This window comes from Anser brachyrhynchus, assembly GCF_964034855.1.
Source record: "Anser brachyrhynchus genome assembly, chromosome: 1".
Taxonomy (NCBI): domain Eukaryota; kingdom Metazoa; phylum Chordata; class Aves; order Anseriformes; family Anatidae; genus Anser; species Anser brachyrhynchus.
This window is the reverse complement of record NC_137694.1, coordinates 211,912,236-211,929,182: the sequence shown is the minus strand read 5'-3', so window position 1 is coordinate 211,929,182 and position 16,947 is coordinate 211,912,236. Positions and strand designations below refer to the sequence as shown.

Below are 16,947 nucleotides of genomic sequence, written 5' to 3'. Positions count from 1 at the left end.
GGGTGTTTTAAGGGGATTGTGAGGATGTGCACAATGGGATGGCTGGGATAAGGACCAGAGTGGGGGGAAAGGGAGAGCCTAAGGTGGACTGGGGAGGAACAAATGTGGGAAATGGAGAGGTGAGAGGTTAAAGGGGGTGATAAGAGGGGCTTCTGCTCAGAGCACTTGTATGGCTTAACCAGGCTGCAGAAGCTCTGTACAAAGAACAACTTCACACATTGCAAACGAGAGTTCTGGCTGGAAAACATAACCTTCCTGGCGAGCCACGACTGCACGTCCCAGCGTTACAGCAGCGGAGATACCAACATGCAAGCGCTCTTAAAAGCACTTTTAGAAAACTCTTCCACTGACCTCAGGGTAAATTTATTAGAATAAAGAAGAGAAAAACTCTGGTTTTATAGACAAGAAGAGGGCAAGTGGCAATAATTTGCCTATAGAGCTTCTTGGAGGCAAGGACATGCCCCTTCTGTGGACTTTGAATTCTGACTCGGTTTTCCTGTCTGCAGACCCCTCATTTCTAGGAATATCAGTGCAGCCAGAAGGCAAAAACCTTTCCAAGTGGACAAGGTGTGGAGCCATCTCGTCTCCCTCCCAGCAGCTCCTGGCCAGCCCCTCGCAGCCAGAGCCCCGCCGCAGCACGAACTCGCCCTTAGCTCTGCACTGTCTGCTGAGAAAGGTCCCTCCACAGCTAGGGAACAACAGTTAAGCTATCTCTAAATTTTACACAAATCGTGTGTATTCTGCACACAAATAAAGCCATGTTTGGGTAAAACCCCACTTGACGGGTGCCCATGGAAGTGGAAGCCAACGGGCTCGTTTGGACGTGTAACCCTTCAGTGTTACTCCTTCCCAGGAATTGGTGAGCATTTATAGCTGCAAAAAACTCTACAGTTTTATTCACACCATTCTATCCTGTAGATTGCAGTGAAATATTTAATTGCTAACCTCGTCAGTGCCGCAGTCGCATTCTTCGCCTTTTTCCAAGACACCGTTGCCACAGAGTTCAAAAAGAAATGGTTTTAAAGATGGTATGTTGAACAGACAAGGCTTATTTTTTCTTATTACTTCATCATAGTATTCTCTCATAGTACAGTTACTGAATGCCAAGCAAGATCTGCAAGAAAAATATTGATTTTATATATATATATATAAAACCATACCATATACATAAAGTAATTGGTGGAGTCAAAGAATAACAGATAGATTAACTAACAAAGAGGAATATGGGAAATTTTAGGGGAAACAAGGCTTTTTTTTCTTTTTTTTTTAATTTTCTTTTTTTTTTATCTCCTTTTTTCTTGTATAAAGACATGGGAGACAGCAATAGCTGACTGGAAGGAGAAAGGAAGAGGCCACAAAGTGGCTTTGAAAGTGCTTTGGCCTTGGAAAGGTGGAGGTGGAGGGCAGGAGGCACGAGATGCAGTGTGATTTGTTACAAACTGCAGTGTGCAAAGCAGATCGCGGGGGTGAAAGGGATCTGCTTGCTTTCCTGTGACCGCTACAAAACAGCCTGGAACATGCAAAGTAACCAGGGTAGAAATAGGGTGACTTCATGCCTGGCTGCTCGAGTAAATGACATCTACCGGTGAGCAATGCAGGAGTGTGGGCGTGAGGCTTTCCAAAAGTGAAGCTAAGTCATCTCGTGCAGAGGATTTTACAGAGAAACTAAATAGAGTTTGTAATTATATGAATTAGGAGGAAAGCTGAAGTAAGGTGGCAAGGTTGTGAGCATGATTTTCAAAGAAAATGTTGATGTGGCCCGAAACAAAATGAGAGCTTGCGGTAAGTGTGATATCAGGCAGCACTGCTGGGACACCGGAGCGACTTGAGCAAGGAGCAAGGCTCTGCAGCCATCCCCTAAGCGCTTGCATGCCTTTAGGGTGACAGATGGCTGGACGGGACTGGTGAGGAGCAGCGGGTGACACCATGGCACAGCTCAGCAGCACAGCGGATGGCAGGTCGAATGAGTCAGAGAGAGAAGTGCTGGTGATGTGCACAGGGAAACGTGAGTATGGGCATGGGAATCGCTGCAGGAGTTCTGGAAGAACTATTGCCTAAAGCCAGAGGTTGGAGACAAATAAGTTTAATTGGTCCCTCGGGATAACGAGGTTATTATCCAAGAGCTGACAGCAGAAGCTGAAGGAGCAGGGAGCCACGAGATGCAGTGCTCTGACTTGCTGAGGTTTTTCACCCCAGCCCTTGTGTGCTGGGTCCTCGATCCCCTTTGGGTGGCTCCCAGGTGGAGCGGAGGAGAGGCACCGCCACGGGCAGAAGCAGGACCGCTGCTCACCCACCGAAGTGCCTGCTTCCATGCTGATCTTACTGAAAGCACAGACACGTCTGGTAGGAGACTGGTTTCTCAAACCCTTAATGTCTTTAGGGAGGCTCAGTGGGTCTTTGTAATGAGAGGGTCTGATATTGTTCGTCAGCATTAAGCCAGGAGCCTGTGTCCTTCTGGTCGATGCAGCTTGTGCATTTAAGAAAGTGAATCAGAGATTTCTTCACCCTGAGAACAGGATCTTGGGATTTGGAAGCAGAAGAATCTGCAACGAAGCAGCCTTCCCTGCCTGCTGATGTTCACTGCACGTTGGGAGGGCCTCCAGAGCGAAGAGGAACGAGGCATTTTAACAGCAGTGTTATTGGAGTGCTGGGAGCTGACCACAGGGATGCTCTTGGAATATGGTATGGTTTCTTTGATGCTGAAAGAACGGGGGCTGACACCTGCCAAATATCCTTCACAGGTTTCAGCAAATATTAGTTAATTAGTGCAATTATTTTTTCTTCATTGTGGTTATATAATGAGGGAGCAGGTATGAGGAGCAGCTCCTGCCCCACGCAAGGCAACGTTTCTGGAAGATTTATTTTCAAAGGTAGCAACCCTACACAGGCCGTGCAAGAGGAGGGGCGCAGTAACCCCCTAGGTCTGCAGGAGGCATTCAACCCAGCCGTGAAGAAGCCAACAGCAAGCAGCACTTGGAGAAAGCAGATGGAAAATGAATAAAAAATTATTCTGTCACCAGTGGGACCAAGGAAGCCGAGTTTGCTGTGAATTTGTGTCTCAAGGAGAGCTGGAGTCTCTTGTCTTATCTAAAAACCTACTCTCACAACCTTGTTAAGAACTTGATAAAGAATGGCAGAGAAATTTAAACTGGAAGGGACTTAATTTGGCAGTCCCTGGTTCTACCACCAGGGCCACCTTAGATGCCAAGTAGCTGCTGGAACAGAGGAATTAAAAGATGTTGTGGAGGAAGGGGCAGACGCACGCCCCTACAGCGACCCAGCAGCTGCTCAGAGCGGGGCAGCAGGAGGCAATGATCCGATTTTCACCCAAAATGACGTTGGGAGAACCGAGCTTTACTCACCCCGGGGATGACCGCATGATGCATCCTCTGTGGGTGCAGTTGCAGTTGCAGAATTGGTCGTGGAATTGTTTCGCGTCGTCGTGGTCGAAGCCCAGGCTGTGGCCGATCTCGTGCGCCAGGGTCATCACATCGCTGATGGTGTCCTGGCCAGGGAACTGCAGCCGGGGAGAAAAAACACTGGTCCATGCTTTCCTAAGCAGGGGATGTTGATGTGGGCAAGTTCAGGTCCAGAATTCCTGCATTTTGCTCAGCAATCATACAATTTGTGCTAGCTGGGGACTTGCACAGCAAACAACCAGTTAGGGAAACCAAAACCCCTGAAGAGAATTGTACCGGGGAAGCACTGGGGAATTGTTCCTTCACCACCTCTTCTTCAAGCAACAACAAAAACAAGACCGACATCACCTCCTTTAGATGCCCAGTTTCGATGTTACCTGCTGAAAAACTTGAACCCGGGAGTTACACGGAATTAAATCACAGGGTTCACTGTGAATATGACAAGTTTATTTTTTCTGATTTTTTTTCTTTTTTTTTTTTTTTTTCTGGAACTGTGTCTTTCTGTAATAAAGAGTGAACACTGAGCAGTGATTACCTTTGCTGTGTAAGTTATCTTGAGCCTTACACTGCATTTGTGTACACTGACAGACATTAAAACAACCCAGGAAAATCCATGTCCCAGCAGCTGGCTGGAAGTCGCCGAGCACCTTGAATGCCTGAACGTCTTCTTTGCATCTTAGGAGAGGTGTCTGCAATCTGCCCAGGTGTCCAGAGAGATCTACTTCCTCTGCTACAGCAAAATCTGGGCATAACTCAGGTTAATGCTGATTTCAAGAGGAAATTTGTGAATGGAAGGTGCTCTCCTTTGGCCAAGCAGCTGGAGCCTGCGAACACCGCTCGGTGTTGGGCTCAGGCTGCAGGATCCCGAGCTGGGGGATGGCATCCAAAGCAGCCTGGCATCTGCCGTCACTCACATCTCCAAAAGCTGCCGGGACGTGGTGCTGGGCCCCTGCTCTGGGTGTCCCTGCTGGAGCAGGGCTGGCACCGGATGGACCCAGAGGTGCCTCCAACCTCAGCCCTTCTGGGATTCTGGGGTTCTGTGGCATTACAGGTGCGATGGGGGAGGATGAGTTATGGGGGCAACGTTACAGCCTGCGAGGTCTCCCCTTACCGAGACGACGCCGACCGAGTTGGGCTGGCACATCATCCCCTTCCAGGCAAAGCCCCGCTCCGCGTAGTGCTGGCCGCTGCAGCAGAGAGGTTTGGGTGTTAAAGGAAAGCAAAAACATCTTCGTAATAACAGGATACCCTGCAGGAATTACAGCTGGAAAATAATGGCTTCAGGCAGCAAGGAACTCCTTCCTTGAAGATCTGTATCAGTGGGGATCTCCTTCCTTGAAGGAATCAATGGGGATCCCTTCGGCTTCCCTCTGAGCTCTGGGGCTGATTGCAGGCACTGCTCAGCAAGGTTTCCCTGTGTGCAGTGACTGTCTTATAGAGTAAATGCATATTTATACACACACATCACAGATTTTAGTGTGCAGAGGATTTGTTTCTTGTCAAAGGAAAGTAAAAGGAGCAGTCAAAACAGAAGCAATGTACTAGGTGTTAAAAAGCGAATGAATGAATGGAGCGCTGAAGTGAGTGCATCAACAGTGTGAGATCTAACTTCCCCCTCCTAGCAAAACAATTTAATTCAAATATTGTGCTGTAAACCACACGCCAATGAGTTAAGACATCTAAAAATGAATGGTTAATCTATATAAAATGGTTAACATTAAAAATGAGATTATAATAATTCAGTTACAGACAACGGTATGAGAATTGGAAATACGATATACACTCTGCGTGTGTGGGAAAATACAAAAGAGGACAAGGAAAGGGAAGGGCAACGTACTTAAAATCCTCCTTGTACCAATTTACATGACAAATGGGCGCTGATTAGTACGCGGACTGATTAAGCCGAAACATTTTCTTCCGTGAGATATCCCCAGGACAGAAAGCGCATCAGCGTATGAGCGCAAGAAGTGGAAGGGGAAGGGGATGGAGGTGCCCCCGCTCCTGCTCATCCCTCTCGCGGGCTCTTACAGCAGCAGCTCCACGTGGTCGTACTCGAAGCGCCCCGCGGCGTCCCTCTGGCACCAGGCGGTGAAGAACTGCAGCGTCTGGGCCAGGCTGTGGGTGGCCGTCACCTGGTCCCCCCCGGTCCACATCTCCACCGCGCTGACGACGACCTGCAGCTTCATGCGCCTGTACACCTGGGGGTGGCGAGCAGTGGGATGCCAGGAGGTGGCCTCGAGTGGCAGCAGGGGAGGTTTGGATTGGGGATGAGGGAGAATTTCTGCCTGGAGAGGGTGGCCAGGCACGGGGCGGGCTGCCCAGGGAGGCGGTGGGGGTCCCTGTCCCTGAGGGTGTTTGGGAGACGTGTGGATGTGGCACTGAGGGACGTGGTTTGGTGATGGGACTCGGTAGGTGGCTTGGTGACCCTGAAGGTCTTTTTCCACCTAAATTACTCTATGATCTGTGACCCCGGGCTCCGCACTTCTTTTTATGCTATTTGTGCAAGATCCAGGTTCTCGCTCACACTGGAACAGCTGAGCATTTTCTTTATTTCCATGAGATATATTAATTTAGTAGGTCTTTCTGCGCAGCTCATTTTGGAGTGGCTGAGCTTGGGCTGATGCCCCAGCACCCTGTCTGTGTATGCACACAGAGGAATCAGCAGAGGAACACCCAGTGCTCCTTCCTAGCTCTCAGAGCAGGGCGATGATGAAGTGGAGATCATAATGGGATACCAGGAAGCACTCAGCACCAATAATGCATATTCCATCAGACAGCTTAAAGGGATAATTTCGTAATAATTTTTACACCGGCTTCACTCACACGTTAAGGGATTTTTTTAGGGGTGGGAGTTACATCACTCGGGAGCCCATCACTTCCCCGAGAGTGGCTGCAGTCAGAGGATGAGCGCCCGTCCCTTCCCAGGGCAACCACCATCGTCACGACCGCGTGCGTGCTCACCGTGTTCAGGAGGTTGCTAATGGAAATGAAGAGGTGCAGCATGAGGGTTTCGTTGTAGCTGTTAGCTTTGAACTGAAAGGGGAGAGGGGATGCGTCACAGCCTGGCGATGCCAGCGTGGGGAGCAGCGGTCGCTCCCCTTGCACCTTACACAGCCCAGCCGTGTGTCTGCACCAGCCCTTCCCCAGCTGAAATCCTAATTAACCACATCAGATGGACCCGCGGTGGGATTTCTCACCCCACTGGGGCTCTGCTATTCCGAGAGGATGGCTCTTGGCACCGACAGGAGCCCCCTGCCCTAGCTCATTCAATAGCATGCTTGTTATCTGCTCCCATTAAACAAAAGCCCGGTCCCACAGAGCAGAGCTGGTGCGCTGGGGTGGTGGGGAGGCTGAATCACCACCTCTCGCGGGGTTGGAGAGGGGGGCACGGCTCCGGGGCTTTGCTGCCTTCCCAGGACGTGTATTCCCATGGGACCATTTCGCACCATTTCGTTCTGTTCAAATAAATACCGGAGTAGTTTTCAAAACGCTCCAGTTATCCCGGAAACGGCTGCTTAGGTCTGTCCCCGAGCGTGTTACAGCAGTCAGACCTCATCACTTGTTTTAAAACCATTTTTTCTCTCAACATCAATTCACAGCAGTGCCCACACACGGGCTGAGCACCAGCGGCCCCTTCCCGTGGCGAGAGGCACGCTGCCCAGCGATGTGCTGTGATTCCCTCGGGTGCCGAGAACCAGTGGCGGATGCCCCCCTTCTCCTCTCAGCACGGGCATTAGAGCCCCCTGATTGCATAAATGGGGCTCGGAGCAAAGAAGAGCCTCCAGTACAGTGCAGCAGCTGTAGCAAAGCACCACGGCGCTGAGTTCTGGCACTTACCAGCTCCTGGTTGGCGACAAGAGCCAATTCCAGGTACCTGGTGGGCACGGGCAGGCTGTGGAGCCCGGGGACCTCCTGCAAGTGAGCAAATGGCACAGGTCACACACTGCGGGGTGCTGTTTTTTCACCACATTGCAAAAAAATGAGGTGCTGTTACTCAACATGGTCCAGAATTTCCCTGGTACAAGAACATGGCAAGTATCTTGGAGCAGGAAAAGCGTTAATGAGTGCCGCAGGTAATCAGGGACAGAGCAGAGAGATTCAGAGACAGGACACGTCTGTAGGCTGGGGCTTCCTGGTAGCAGGGGTTAACCTGGCATTGCTCACATTAAATTGCCTATACGCTGCAAATTTTGCACGATTGTCCTGTGGCTCGGACCATTTTTAACCATAATTTTTGGTGCCACACAAACACTGCTCTGCATCACAGAGAGGATAGAGTGGGGCCAGTGCTGTTCCAGCATCCAGCATGAATGGCAAGAAAAGGGACATCAGCAGCTCATTGCTGGGGCAAAGTGGTCCTGGACTGAAGTTGCTCAAGCCACAGGAAAGCCACATAAATAACTCTTGCTTGGCTTGGTTTCATTCTCCCCAGCACACCGACGTAACGCAGCTCAGGGAGCCCAAGCAGTGAAAGCCCCACGTGCGGTGCCTGGGCTCCAGCAGGTTCTGGAAATGTGGTTGTGGGCATTTCTTGCCTCTGCCTCTACATTTTGTACACTCAGCAAGGTAACTGGTGGTTTCAGTCAGTTGCATCAGTATAGAGTCATGGAATCACAGAATCATCTGGGTCGGGAAGGACCTTCAGGGTCATCGGCAGCCTTAGTGGCAGCACTGTCCCATGTTTTATAGTATCAGCATGCAGCCAGATTTCACTGCAGCGTGGGGACTTCCCAACCCCAGAACGCCATCTCTGGGTTCAAAATTTTGCTTTTAAGAAATGGAATTTACTCGTTGGCGTGCCAGAATGCTGCAGCGTAGTCCGCAGAGCTGGGCTGCAAGCCAGTGGCAAGCAAAAGCCTCTCTCACTGCACTGGGCTCTGGGGACAATTCCTGGCCTTAGCAATTCCCTGAGAGCAAGGGCAGCCCTTCTCACCTGGGAGAGGAGGAGGAGCAGGAGGAGGAGGAAGAAGAGGAGGAGGAGACCTTTGCTCTCAGAAACACAACAACCGTCTTGGCTGCTGCAGAGCTATGCATGGCTACAAAACTGCTCTTGCTTAAGACCCATTTAAGCGTGGGGACTCGTCTCTCTTCTCTGATGAACAGATACCACTTTATTATTATTATAAATTATCCCCTCTCTGGCAGGTTCTCAGTAAATTCAGTGAAATTGTAGCCATTTAAAAAACTATATTTCCGCCATGGGAGCTGATAAGTAATTCTTTCATCTGAGTGTTTTGTATTACTATCAGAAGGCAGCATCTCTGAATGTCACTCTTTATTTCTTTCACCGAATGCAATCACAGCACGCTGGCATCGGCCAGGCTGTGGCTATAAATAATCCACACTTGTAGGTACAGAAATAACACTTTATCTCGGCTCTTTTGACAGCAGGGACAGCAATGACAGAAGTCCCCACAAGCTCTGGAAGCGTTGGCAAATCAAATAATTTTTTTTGACCAAGGTGTTTCCGAAAACGAGCACATCAACAAGGTCCCGTAACAAATGAAGCCAGAACAAACTCATTTCCTCTGATAACATGGAAACAGTGTTCCTGAACAGAAGAGGAGCAGCAGATGTGTGTGTTTTGACATCATTAAAGCTTTTCCCACGTAATTTAAGCCAAGCAGGTCGGTACAGCCCAGCTGTGCTTGTTGTGAGGTGAAAACGGGACACGGAGAGCTGCTGCTGTGCATTGCCCGGATGCAAAGGTGCATTAAATGCAGTGCCAAGGGAGTCAGACCCGGATCAGAAACTTCAATGTCGACTTGAGCAAAAATTCCTGCTGGGTGGGAGGCACCTGGCTCGCAGGCATGATGCCGAAATCCTCTCCTTCCAGACCTGTGGTCGCATCACGCCCAGCGTTTGCCCTGCCCCACACCTTTACAACACCCTAAACCAGCGGATGGGGGGCCCTTACCTCGATAACCAGGATTTTCCTGCTCCCGTTTGTGATTTCTCCCTCTGCGGGCAGGCGGTCCTGGCGCTCCCTGGGCACCTGGCAGAGCGGGGGCGAGCCTCCTGCCGGCGCCTTTCGGAAAATGAGGTGCTGAAAGGTCGAGGAGTTCTCCACCGGCTGGATCTCGTACCTCAGGTCTCCGATTTGCAGGACTCCGCTGAGGTTGTTCCAGCAGAGAGGGAGGTAAGAGACACGAAGGAGATGGCTTCTTAAATTATTTAAGAAGCGCAAAAAGACCCAAAGTGCTGGAGGTGCGGGGCAGCCCTCAGGAGCTTGTGCCGTCAACTGGGAGCCCCAGGAGCATCTTCGGGGGTTCAGGGCTCTTGGGACGAGCCAGCTTTTTACGTGGTTTCGGAAACAGGGGATAGGAAAGGTTCATTTTAGCTCTTTCATACCACTGCTCCTGTGGGCAGGGATGCAGTGAGATGACACAGGGAGCTCACCTAAAACACCTTCTGTAGGAAAAAGTGTCGTGCCCAAGGCTTAGTGTACATAAGACAGCCTTGAAAGAGCAACCAAACGCCCCTACAGAGGCGGCTTTCTGTACGTTTGGAGCTGGCACTGTCAGACACGAAAATATCCCAGAAAATACCCCAGAAGCGGGGTGCACCTGCAGAGGAAGGTGTCCCCAGCAGCGCTTGCTCACTATGAGCTTTTTGAGTGCAAGTCTCCGAAGCGTTTTGGCATGCAAAACCTGCTACCTGCCTACAGCCTGCCGGAGGTATGTAAAACTCATTTCTTGGCCAAATGTTTCATTAAAGTCTGATTTTCTATCAGTTTTTTTTACCTCTGCGCCTAATTTTCATTTACCTATGCACCATTTAGATCCCTATGGTAAAAATTGCTCCTGTATTTCCTCAGCTGTGTCGGAGGATTTGGGTGCCAGCCACAGGATGGAGCAGAAAGCAGGCAGAAGGGGGATCACCTGCTCTGCAGAGGGACACAAAACCCTGGCACAGCGACCGTGGCACCAAAACCCCACAGCACCCTACCTGATCCCAAAGCACGTGCTGACGGAGGCGACAGAGCCCGGGGAGCCCTCCACGAACCCCTGGTAGAAGCAGTCGTCCTGCAAGGGGCAAGCAGGGCCTCAGCCTCGGGAAAAGCTCCTGCACCAGGGCTCAGAAAATGCATCCGTAAAGGGAAACACGAGAAAACAGCCCGCAAAAAAATCTGTCCTTCCATTTGGGGCAGGAGCTTCGTGTGCGAAAATAAAAGGTGGGGGAGGTAAGCAGGGAAAAAGCAGGAGGATGAGTGGGATGGAGGAGGCTGCAGCAGGCTGAGGGAGTGTGGCAGGGTCAGTGCTGCCTCCAGTGCTAATAGAAAGGGAATATTTGGATAATGATGAATTTTGGGGGGATATTTTTCAGATTCCTCAGCTTTTCTTCTGACGGAGTTAAATTGTTTAAAAAAAACATTAAAAGTTGGAAAGGGAAACCAAGTGTTCTGATCAATCTCAATTTGTTTTCCCAGGTTTTAGCAAGCCTTTGTACAATTTGCTTCCTTTTGTAAACAAATAGTATAAAAAAAAAAAAAAAAAAGATGTTTTCAAAAACAGCATCCCCTCGCTGTTTTTGGTGCATTTGAGTGGCCCTGTGAAGGGGGGGGCACCTGCTTCTGTCCCCCGGGGCACCCCAGGCAGACCCCAGCCCTCACCTGAATGTACGGAAACTCGGTTATCAGCTCCCCCTCTGCACCGTAAGTGAAAACCGGGAGGTCCTTGGCTACCAGATTTCTGGAAGGCAAAGCAGAATTTCTCAGGGCAGGCTGAGCTCCGCCACGGGCCTGTGCAGGAGGAGGGAGAACTGAAGAGCCTTACTTTGCCTGCGTCAGGTGGACGACGTGGTAATTTCCTTCTGCCTTGATTAAATAAGCCTTGTCCTCCTGTAACGCAATGCATGTTAATATTCGGGGTATTTATTTATTTTCCATGGTCCCTGCCTTCCCTGCAGAAGCCCTGTCTGCAGGCTGGTTTAGGGGGCCGGAGCCGCCCCCCTCCCATCTCCCCGTCCCCCCTGCAGCATCCCCCTGGGCAGAGACAGGGTTGGGTCTGGCATCTGGGGGCTAAAAAGTGTTTCCAAAATCATTTCCAAACCAGCGCCTGACCTCTGTGGCAGCCCCGTGCCTTGGCTCCAGCTGCCTCGGCACCGTCACTTCGGAGTAGACGATGCTCGACGCTTCAGTAAACCCTGGAAAGGTTCTGAGGTTAGGGAGCAGGGAAGTGGCTTACACCAGGCTGGGAGGATTTCCCACCTCCGCAGTGCAGAAGGAGGGTTTTAAGTGGGAAATTTTAAAAATCTGGCATATGTAAAACTGCAGATTCTTCAAGGAGAGGCATAAAAGAGGGGGTTGAGCAGTTCTCTTCACTGCTAATACCAACTTCTAATGAAGTTTAGGTACAAGAAACTCCGGAGAACTTTTGAAAAGGGGAGAAATAAGATGATTTCCAGAATTTCAAGATGCTGAGCCTAGCGCACATTCTCCTGCTCATGCCCCCAGCCTACGCCCCCCAGCCTATGTCCCCTCATCCTCGTTGCCCATTCCCATTCCCCATTCCCAACCTCTCCCCCACCCCATCCCATCCCATCCCCATCCCATCCCATCCCATCCCATCCCATCCCATCCCATCCCCATCCCCATCCCCATCCCATCCCATCCCATCCCATCCCATCCCATCCCATCCCATCCCATCCCATCCCCATCCCATCCCCATCCCATCCCATCCCCATCCCATCCCATCCCATCCCATCCCATCCCATCCCATCCCCATCCCCATCCCCATCCCCATCCCCATCCCATCCCATCCCATCCCCATCCCCATCCCCATCCCATCCCATCCCATCCCATCCCATCCCCATCCCCATCCCCATCCCATCCCATCCCATCCCCATCCCCATCCCATCCCCATCCCATCCCCATCCCCATCCCCATCCCATCCCATCCCATCCCCATCCCCATCCCATCCCCATCCCATCCCCATCCCCATCCCCATCCCATCCCATCCCATCCCCATCCCCATCCCCATCCCCATCCCCATCCCATCCCATCCCCATCCCCATCCCATCCCATCCCATCCCCATCCCCATCCCCATCCCCATCCCCATCCCATCCCCATCCCCATCCCCATCCCATCCCCATCCCCATCCCCATCCCCATCCCATCCCATCCCATCCCATCCCATCCCATCCCATCCCATCCCATCCCCATCCCCATCCCCATCCCCATCCCCATCCCATCCCATCCCATCCCCATCCCCATCCCCATCCCATCCCATCCCATCCCATCCCATCCCCATCCCCATCCCCATCCCATCCCATCCCATCCCCATCCCCATCCCCATCCCATCCCCATCCCATCCCCATCCCCATCCCCATCCCATCCCATCCCATCCCCATCCCCATCCCATCCCCATCCCATCCCCATCCCCATCCCCATCCCATCCCATCCCATCCCCATCCCCATCCCCATCCCCATCCCCATCCCATCCCATCCCATCCCATCCCATCCCATCCCATCCCATCCCATCCCATCCCATCCCCATCCCACCCCTCTCCCTGCCCCATCCCCCTGCCCCTGCCCCCCGTCTCCCTACCCCTCACCTGGGCAGAGGAGCAGGATCAGTCCCGCGACCCCCGTGCCCCTCAGGGGTGGGCACAGCCCCGTCCCCATCCCCGTGCCCCTCGTGGCCTGCAGGGACACAGCGTCAGCCAGGCCCCCTCCCCAGCTCCCCCAGCCCCTTGCTGGGCTCCCCCAGTTGCCACCAGAGCCCCAGGCCCCCCAGCTGTCTCCAAGGCCCCATTCCCAGCCTCTCCCACTGCCACCCCTCAGTGGGGCCTCTCCATGTCCCACCCCACAGGGACCCGTCCTGCCCCCACCCCGCTGCCACCCAGCCCTGCCTCCAACTGCCGCCTGGGCTCCAGCTGCCACCTCCCACTACCTGGAGCCCCTCCACCTGCCACCCCATCACGTCTCATCCCACCTTATACCATCCCATCCCTATCCTTATCCCATCCCATCCCATATTGTCCCATCCCCCTCATCGCCACGGCCATGCCTTCTCCAACTGCCACCTGGGCCTGTTCCGCCACCTCCCACCACTCTGCTCTCACCTCCAACTGCCACCATCACTCCTCCACCTGCCACCTATCCGCATCCCACCCCTTTCCCCCCCATCCCATCCCCTCCTCTTCCTCCTGCCCCTTCCCATCCCCCTCTCTTTCCCCCTCTCTCTTCCCCTTCCCTCCTCCTGCTTCTCCCCATCCCATTCCCTCTCATCCCATCCCAACCCATCCCCTTCCCCCCTCTCCAACTCCCCATCCCATTCCCCTCCATCCCCATCCCCATCCCCATCCCCATCCCCATCCCCATCCCCATCCCCATCCCCATCCCCATCCCATCCCATCCTCATCCCATTAATGGCCATTTGGCCATTAATGCCCAAATTGTGATTGTTTGAACAGGAACTTGGCAATGCATGTGCCCACCCCCCTGCTCTCATCCCTCCATCCTCCCAGGGGCACAGCACAGGGCTTGAGGGCCCTGGCCAGGTTTGGCACAGCCCATGGCAAGGATGTATTTTCAGCAAATTTCCCCTTTTTATCATCTTCAGTGTGAGAAATGAGCAGATTCACCCTGAAAACCCATGGGCGGGCCCCGGACAGCAGCTGCCAGAGCACGACTCGTGGCTGGCACCAGCGAGCTGCCATCCATGCCTGGTGCTGATCCGAGAGCAGACTTGGAGCCGCCTCTGAGCTGCTTGCACCTTCGGGGCTGTTTCTGCTGACTCCTTTCCTTTCTGCAGCCCTTTTCAGAGCCTCTGCGCCAGCACTTGCCCCATTGAACTGTGCCAAGGAAGAGGAGGCGTACAGAGAGTAATTGCAGCTGTGTGCAGAACACTGAAATGCAAGGAGATGTTTGCAAACAGAGCCGAGAAAGCTTTGTCAGCAGTGGGAGAAGATGCTTAAATCCCCCCAGCACGTCCTCTTTGCTCTGCTGCCTCATTCCCCAAGCAGCAATCCCTGCTTGCTGCCTGTACTGCAGGCACCATCAGGAGCTGCGCTGCTGGTCCCAAGCCCCAGAAATGTCCCAAGCCCCACAAATGCCCAACCTCGTCGTCCTTTCCCTGCAACGTGAGTTCCCCCAGGTCCCAGCCCATCCACGACGCTCCTCGCTGGGTCTGGTAGCTCCTTATCGAAGTACTGCGGAGCCCAGCAAGGTGCTGGGCCAACGAGGTTCTCAGTTTCCCTGTGCTTGGTGCAGAATGTGGCCAACTGGGGATGATTTAGGCATGCTACCTGGATGCCCAGCTATGGACTCAGTGTTTGCACTGCATCCTGCTCAGAGCAGCATCTCCCTGTGCTCCCTCCAGCTGCCCTTTCCCTTGCTTTGTGCCCTTTCTTGGGTGATAACACCTAATTTTGACCTCGTTAGTGCATGTCCTTGGTTTGGCTGTACACCAGCGCGGACGTGCAAGGGCTGCCCCATTGCATGGGGATGCAGGATTGGGGCATTTGCAAATTATGTGGGACTCAAGGGCAATGCCTGGCTCTCTTCCCTCTGATTTCCATCCCTGATTTATAGGGGATTTCTTGTAACCCATGCTAGCTTTGTTATATATATATATATATTATTTTGGGGGGGAGGATTTGGGGGATATTAAAAGACAGAGAGCAATGACTATTCCAGCATGAAGAAGGAGGAACAATACACAGAGACTGCTGGCAGACATCAGTTGGTCTGTGAAACAGAAACACTGGCTGACTTGCAAACAGCCAAAGGAAGGTAAGCTTAAAATAAGCAAAACCAAGATGTCAGGGGAAGAACCAAAGGATACGGCTGATGCGAGAAGCTGCAGCAGCAGGGAGGTCACACTGGTGTAGAAAGCCAGAAGGTGAGAAATAGGCTGAAAGTTAGGCCTCATCCACCAGTGGAAGGGTGATTCGGGTATGATAATCACACAGGTTTCTAGATGTGATGAGGAAAGGAAGCGTCTGTGCCCCAAGGCACTGAGCTCATGCCGAGCTTCCCAGGTGTGGGCAGAAACCCTCAGCTTTCCTACAAGATAAAGCCTTGTGCAAGGGGCTGCTCATCAACGAGTGTTCCTTAACATCTGAAAAGTTAAAAAACAGCCAGAAATCAGGAAAAACGTGCAGCCACGTGCTGCTCCTGCCTTGCTCCAGCTGTGCAGCGGGACTGCAAGAGGAAGGAGGGTCCGGTTCCTGCATTGCTCACGCTGCCAAAAACACAGTGAGGTTTGCTCACTGCTTTACTTCATCCCTCCAGCTGCACAGACCAGGAGGACAGGGCTGGATGAGAAGGGAAGGGGAAGGGCTGGAGGGCCAGGAGAAGGGATGGGGTGCAGGAGAAGGGATGGGGAGGTGGCAAGGATGGGAGAAGCTGCTTGTAGGGCTAGTGCCCAGGCTCAGTTCCTTGAATGCCTCCCAGGTACAAATGTCCATGGATTTCTATTTGAGCTGGAAGATGGATGCATGCACCGTGGAGTTTCCTTAGCTTGTCCCGGTGTTCAAAATGAACCACAGTTCCCAGTTTGTTCAAAACGAACCGCAGTCAGCAAGTCTGACGTTTGCATGCTGAGGACTCCTGCGCTTTTCCTAGGTCTTGTTTTAAATTCACCTTCATCCTCCTGCCTTAGCAATGAATTTGATAAACTCTAGCTGGTATAATTTTCACCCGACTGAGACAGTTACTCCTAGAGCCACAAACGACGCTCTGAATAAGAAACCTGCGTCACCAACAAACGTGTCTCTGCATTTCCATCCCTCCGGCCTGTGGCTGAAGGGAACATCGCATTTTAATTGCAAAGCCAAGCCAGCACAAGCACATCTATCAAGCAGAGGGCTGACACTACCAACACATCTTAAATACACCCAAACACAAAGTGCCGCAGACACTTAACCTGGTTACAGATTGAGGCTTGACCAGAAAACCCTTCCTGCAATTACCTGCAAAATGCGCTCACCCGCTGGGAAGAACAAAAGCTTCCCGGGGGAGAAGAGATGCAGTGACCATCGGGGACAATAAACCTGAGGGCTGAGAAGCGGCACAAAGACAGGGTGAGCTCATCTTGCTCACAAAGCTCGGAAGCCCCAAGAAATTGGGATCTGGGTGGGTTTGCAGAGCAGTAATCCCCTGGGATGGACACCGTGCCGCAGGATTGCACCAAGCGACTCACAGAGCAGCTACAGAAGGATGCTGCTACATTTTTTTTGTCTTGATGGTTTGTTTCAAGATGCCCCAAGCCCCATCCTTTCCAATAGCAGACGTCAGAGGATCTGGTTCGTGATGAGACTCCTTCCTTGGCAGGAACAGGGAGCAAGCCCTGGGCACGGGGCGTCCCTGCTCCCACCAGCCTGGAAGGAATAATTTGCCAAGGCAAAGTGAAAACTATGAAAACTAAACTATGAAAAACAGCTTTAAACCATCAAGGAGATGAGTTCATTCTTGCTTACAGTGCTCATGTTTCTTTGGAGGCTTTTGGGTGTCCCGGGGGAAGGAGGAGTGGGTGGCCACCCTTGGGTGCCTTCTCCATGGAGCACCATGGTGAGCATGGAG

At 52.3% G+C, this 16,947-nt stretch overlaps 1 protein-coding gene across 1 annotated transcript in view; it reads right to left on the bottom strand.

The window, feature by feature from the left end:
* The window catches only part of LOC308187822 (disintegrin and metalloproteinase domain-containing protein 9-like), a gene marked incomplete at its 5' end in the record, with an annotated part of 32,316 nt that extends 18,816 nt beyond the window's left edge, over nucleotides 1–13,500 (bottom strand). The window contains 12 exons of the mRNA XM_080576179.1: nucleotides 946–1,114; nucleotides 3,363–3,517; nucleotides 4,531–4,606; nucleotides 5,448–5,617; nucleotides 6,381–6,452; nucleotides 7,257–7,331; nucleotides 9,337–9,532; nucleotides 10,368–10,444; nucleotides 11,032–11,110; nucleotides 11,195–11,259; nucleotides 11,482–11,564; nucleotides 13,485–13,500. Of these exons, the coding sequence (XP_080432305.1) occupies nucleotides 946–1,114; nucleotides 3,363–3,517; nucleotides 4,531–4,606; nucleotides 5,448–5,617; nucleotides 6,381–6,452; nucleotides 7,257–7,331; nucleotides 9,337–9,532; nucleotides 10,368–10,444; nucleotides 11,032–11,110; nucleotides 11,195–11,259; nucleotides 11,482–11,564; nucleotides 13,485–13,500 (1,233 nt within the window). The remainder of the gene's footprint in view (nucleotides 1–945; nucleotides 1,115–3,362; nucleotides 3,518–4,530; nucleotides 4,607–5,447; nucleotides 5,618–6,380; nucleotides 6,453–7,256; nucleotides 7,332–9,336; nucleotides 9,533–10,367; nucleotides 10,445–11,031; nucleotides 11,111–11,194; nucleotides 11,260–11,481; nucleotides 11,565–13,484) is intronic.
* Nucleotides 13,501–16,947: the final 3,447 nt, after the last annotated feature.